General features: G+C 45.9%; 1 protein-coding gene across 1 annotated transcript in view; it reads right to left on the bottom strand.

Annotated features, from left to right (window-relative positions):
• The window catches only part of limd1a (LIM domains containing 1a), a 60845-nt gene that overhangs the window by 10693 nt on the left and 44207 nt on the right, over positions 1-5945 (bottom strand). The window contains exons 3-4 of the mRNA XM_024136146.2: positions 804-871; positions 89-151 (exon numbers count right to left, since the gene is read on the bottom strand). Coding sequence (XP_023991914.1) covers positions 89-151; positions 804-871 — 131 coding nt within the window. The remainder of the gene's footprint in view (positions 1-88; positions 152-803; positions 872-5945) is intronic.

Genomic DNA, 5945 nt, shown 5'->3' with positions numbered 1-5945 from the left:
TGATGGAGGGCACACACACACACACACACACACACACACACACACACACACACACACACACACACACAGAGGCAGCAGAAACACTCACCATATCCATGATCAGATGTCCGCATGCGTTACACTTGTCTGCAGACTGCTGGAATCCAGAATACTGGAACAGGCAGAGGAGAGGGGAGGACAGTGAGGTTACGGCTGCTACATCATCTCATAGGAAACTGCTTGCATCTTAGACTGACTCCTAGTCTTCTTCTCATATGAGCCCAGTCCACCTCATATGATACATGGGGGAATTCTCCCACATCAACTTCATGTTTAATTAGGGATAAATACAACCATGTCCAGAAATAGTCCTCTAATACCAGGCGAGATAAGTTAGACTCATTAGCAGCACAAAGACAGTAGGACAAACTGTAATGTAATGGAGCGTGTTGTTGTGACAGGGCAGCAGAGGTAAACATGGATCCTCCTGCTTGTCCTTCTCTATACAAGGTGTCACTGTGCAATGCCCAGGGGCGTATGCCTCTAAAACATGGATAAGTACAAGCTCCAGTTACCAGACCCCCTCCCTAATGCCCCTACAGGAGTAAACTGATCCAGAATCTCTTAGAAACTTGAACCTGGGCCACGAGGTGAAGAAATTAAATTTAAACTATAATCTGGAGTCCAGAGGTCACGGTCACATATAGTCACGGTAGCACACGGTGGAAGACACATATCTGCTGTCAGAAATATAGATAATACCCTATTCACATACTGCTAAACTATGCAGGGTTCGAGATACAGTATCCAGACGGACTACTTACCAGAAAGTCCTCTTCACAGAACACCTTCCCACCGACGTAGTAAAATGCTTTCCCCCGTAGCCTTCTGCCTGGGACGAAGAACAGAGAGATGGGCTTTTAGAGTATAAACTTAACTGAAACAACACTGAACAATTTGGGCTGGGCCCAACCATGAGATCAAACTGTCTGACCATGATTAGACCAAAGAGTACTTTTACCAAATTGCAGCAGATCACACGGGAGGCATCTGGGAGTATTTGGAGAGATGTGTGAACTCCATATGAAATCCTAGCCTGGTCTCAGATCTTCTCGACCGCACAAACTGATCTGGGACCAGGCTAATGAGCCCTATACATCTCTCCTAAGCGCTGTGGTAACTTATTTCAGTTCAAAGGCTCCAGAACGTCAGACAGAATCCATTAAGTCTTGCTAATTCCCAGACACCAACTCAAATAAACACTGAGTCTAATACTGTAGCAGCCTCTTGATTTAATCTGCTTCAGAGAGAGACTGGCCTGGTTGGGCAGCTTTCTGCTGCACTGGGAACTACAGGGAATACATCTGGGGCATCGCTGAGACAATCACTAGCACATGAGGAGAAAATGGTGTGATTGAATACAATGACTAAACAGAGCGTAACTGACTAAAACAGAGTTCTCTAATGGTTTGCTTCACGTGGCAAAGAGAGAGAGAGACAGAGAGAGAGACCCAGGCCTCAGGCCCAGAGGCAGCGCTAGCTCTTCTTCTTTCCTGCTTTCTGTCTGTTCTCTCCAAGATCGCTCCACACACCGAGAGCACTTCCTGTCTGTCTTTCTGTCTGAATCCCCCATAATATACCCCCTTCTCCCCTCCCCTCCCTCCATTCCTACAGCCCATCCCACAGGAAGGGGAGACATTCCACACATGTTCAGGGAGGAGGTGAAGGAGGGAGGGGGGAGGGAGGGGTTAACACTAGTGAATGGTAGCCTTRTTCATCTCCTGTCTGCCACAGAGCTATTAGCTACACATGTTAGACTAATCAAAAATGGCGAAAGGTGAGTAGAGAGATGGTGCTAAAACAATCACTAACTGCTAAAAGAATCACTAACCAATTAGGAATTAATATGTTTTATTCACAGGTCTCATTGTCAGAAAATGGCTGGCTGAGGGAATGGGGGTCTTAACACAACAGGCCTGGGATGGAGAGAAGAGCAGAGCACCGGTTGCAATGATACCAGTGGTGACCTGAACATGGCATTGAGGAGGCAGCAGAATTCAGACAAACAGCTAGGGCACACTGTAGCGAAACCTTTTGCAATGGAAAACGGACATGTGTGTTCTTATTGACAGTTCAGGTAGTTTTGTCCAATAAGAACACTGAAGTTCAGGTAGTACCTTCCCGTTTCCCTGAGTTAAGGGTTTCTCCCCTACTGAACATGACCCTAGTGACCCCTCCCCCCAGGGAAAATAAGGAAAAATAAGACTTTCCACTGATTCCTCCTCTCTGGTACTTTAACTCTAAATCCGTGATAAACCCAGAACCCACATTATCCTAAAAACACCTAATGCCATGTGGGACCCTCTCAGGGGTAACAACAATAGACACTAAATCACAGTAGATCTCCTGAAAGCCCACAGCAGCCATCTGAAGGGTCTGATCCTCTTACGGACATGGATAGAGCCAAACAATGAGACATCCTGTACTGTACTTCTATCAAGGCTTTGAACCTACGCATGCAGTAGCATTATGAAACTGGCCAAGCTTCCTGACAAAACTCGGAACTAACGGTCTTATCATGTACAACATTTAATTGAATTACATTGAACTGATTTGAATGGAATGTAACATTCCTTTGTAATAAGTGCCATATGACATGCCTATCCTGCCTGTACTTCAGAGGGATAAACTGACAATATCAAGGTCAGAAAGGCAATCGTTACAACAACAAGACAACCATCTCTGCATCAGGAAAAGGTGCAAAACTGTCCCTTGAATAATCATAATTAAAACCCCTATTTTCCCCTTCATTTCCCCAGGAACGAAAAAGGAAAAGAGGTGATGGATGGGAAATGGGGGTATCATGAACAACTTCTTCACATTCCTGTCTTTTTGGAGAGAGAGAGAGAGAGAGAGAGAGAAGAGAGAGAGAGACGAGAGAGAGAGAGAGAGAGAGAAGGAGAGAGGAGAGAGGAGAGGAAGAAGAGAAAGAGAGAGAGAGAGAGAGAGAGAAGACAGAGGATGAGAGAGAGAGAGAGAGAGAGAGAGAGAGAGAGAGAGAGATGAGAGAGAGAGAGAGAGAGAGAGAGAGAGAGAGAGAGAGAGAGAGAGAGAGAGAGAGAGAGACGAGAGAGAGAGAGAAGAGAGAGAGAGAGAGAGAGAGAGAGAGAGAGAGAGAGAGAGAGAGAGAGAGAGAGAGAGAGAGAGAGAGAGAGAGAGAGAGAAAAGGCAGGGAGCCTTGTGAGAAGATAAGATGAATGAATGTCAGAAGAAGACTGTGCTGACAGTAATGACAGAGTTCCAGAAGAATGAAGACTATGTCCCCCCTAATATAAATAATAAATGCCTCAGAGACAGAAAACACACAGGCCTGGGCTGTTTTCTAGTGAAAACGTTCTTTTATACCTCAAGGTTGATTCTAAGATCTATCTGTCCACTTCTCCAACACCTTTCATTAATTATGTATAAGTCTGTCTATTACTGTACTATAAACACTAGCAACCTATGAAGACAATCACAAGAGCTACGTGAGAAATGCACAGATCAGATGCCATCACAGCAAAAGAGAATGGACCACATTTCACATGTGCTGAAAACATTCATAATACCCATAACCCACTCTTCCTTAGAAAAGCTGTAAAAGTTCTCAAAAAGCATGTGAATTAATGTTAATTTAGTTGAATCCTTTCTAATACTTATTTCCCCAGCACAACAACATGTGTCCAATAGGGCCTATAAGTGTTAATTTGGAGGAAATTGTTACTCAGAGCAATGTCCTCCCTTACCTCAATCACATTTATCAGATGTAGAGTGTGGACACGGGGACAGGGTAGGGTGTTTTAGCTTCACAAACTATCCACCATCTAAGAGAGACAGCATTCAAACCACAGCAGTTTTCAGATCACTAACGTCTCCTCCAATCCATGTTTGTGTTCTATAACGGCAGAAGATTAATTGGAGAGGCTGATGTTGTAAGGTGGGTTGGGATTCGTTGGGCTAAGGACACAACAATTACACTTCTGTTCTCACAGAAAACCACATCCCCTCCAGTCTCACCTCAGCCAGATGCTCTAGTCCACACACACACTACGCTACTCTCATCATGCCGAATCAAGTTCCTTGGGAAAAGCTGGGAGATGACTGCCTAACTGTGTGTCGTGAGGGCAGATTTAGACTCTACGTTTGTGAGAACATGGCCTCTTTATTGAGGGAGACGTGGCAAAGACAACACTTACTTAGACGCAAATATCTCTAGTCGTGCTGGCATTAAAGGTGTTCCATTCTCTCTGGTCCAAAGGTGTGAGCATGATGAGTATTTGAATGAGAATGATGGTGCAAAATAAATAAAGGTCTTAAAAGGAAAGTAAAACATTACAATTCATGGTGGCGAAAATATCTTAGGCGTCACGGCGACCAAAACCACTTGCTGCCCATGTCATTTCCCGTCCAGTGCGCTTCCCAGCCGTCCAGTCTGCTTGATCTGCCCTGAGGTTGAGATGTGTAATCCCCTACAATCCTTCACTATCATTCTCACCTACTCTGGTCTTTAGCGTCCTGCTGGAGCTTTGCTGTCTCTGCTCACCTTCTGGTTTCGTTGCTCCTTCTAACAGCCCATTGACTTGACCAACAGATTATTGTCATAGACTACCTGGAAGCCCACTCTATAGCCCACTTTACTTGACCTGGTAGCCCTTCTCCTCTTTTACAAGCCCATATCTCCCCTGGGTGAAGGGGAGTTCTGAAGGGGGTTGAGTGGTGTTTTGGGCTGCTGTGTGCTGGTGCTTTAAACAGGCATGCTTGTGACCATTCTAGAAGAGTCAATAATTAGCTGCTTTTAACGTCTTCTGTCTTAGACATGCAGCTTGAACTATCCTCCTACCTAACAAAGGATGCACCCCCTGTTTCCCCCCTACCTTCCCCTTTGAGTATTTTAAGTTCAGGGTCATAAAGATTCTGTTATGCAGCAAAAGAACCATGAAGGTGGTAGAAGGCCGTTGTTGTTGTTGTTGTTGTTGTTGTTGTTGTAGTTGTGGCGTGATTGTGTGTGTGTGTGTGTGTGTGTGTGTGTGGTGTTGTGTGTGGTGTGTGTGTGTGTGTGGTGTGTGTGGTGTGTGTGTGTGTGTGTGTGTGTGTGTGTGTGTGGGTGTGGTGTGTGTGTGTGTGTGTGGTGTGTGTGTGTGTGCGCGCACGCACGTGCTTACATGCATGTACACAGAAGGTGAGGAAAGAGTGAGTGAGGCAGGTTGGGTTTGTGTACTATAGATCAGTAGATTTGGGGGATGGCTGGCGTGGTCGTAGCAGTGGGTCGTAGTAGTGGTGTGGTCGTAGCATGGGTAGTGGTCGAAGTAGTGGTAGTGGGTCGTGGTAGTGGTCGTTAGTAGTTGGTTGTGGTCCGTAGTAGTGGTAGTAGTGGTGGTAGTGGTCGTAGCAGTGGTCAGTGGTCGTAGTAGTGGTCAAGTAGTGGTGAGTGGTCGTGGTAGTGGTCAACAGTGTTAAGTGGTCGTAGTAGTGGCAGTGCGTAGTAGTGGTAGTGGGTCGTAGTAGTGGTCGTATCAGTCGTAGTAGTTGTGGTCCGTATAGTAGTGTGGGTCGTAGTAGTGGTGAGTGGTCGTAGTAGTGGCCGTGTAGTGGTCTTGTAGTGGTAGTGGTCGTAGGTAGTGGCAGGCAGTAGTCGAGTAGTGGTCCCGTAGTAGTGGTAGTGGTCGCTAGAGTAGTGGTTAGTGGGTCGTAGTAGTGCATGTAGTGTGTAGTGGTGTGTTAAAGTAGTGGTAGTGGTCGTAGTAGTGAGTCAGTATGGTAGTGGTCGATAGTGTTGCGTGCTAGTAGTGGCACAGTGTGGTTGGTCATAGTAGTGGTAGTGGTCGTAGTAGTGGTATGTGGTCGTAGTAGTAGTAGGTAGTGGTCGTAGTAGTGGTCTAGTGGTCCAGTGTAGTGGTAGTGGTCGTAGTAGTGGAACGTAGTGGGTA

Source organism: Salvelinus sp. IW2-2015, unplaced genomic scaffold (genome assembly GCF_002910315.2).
Source record: "Salvelinus sp. IW2-2015 unplaced genomic scaffold, ASM291031v2 Un_scaffold789, whole genome shotgun sequence".
NCBI classification, from domain to species: Eukaryota; Metazoa; Chordata; class Actinopteri; order Salmoniformes; family Salmonidae; genus Salvelinus; species Salvelinus sp. IW2-2015.
Note: the sequence above shows the minus strand (reverse complement) of the source record. Positions and strands in the feature narration are given on the sequence as shown.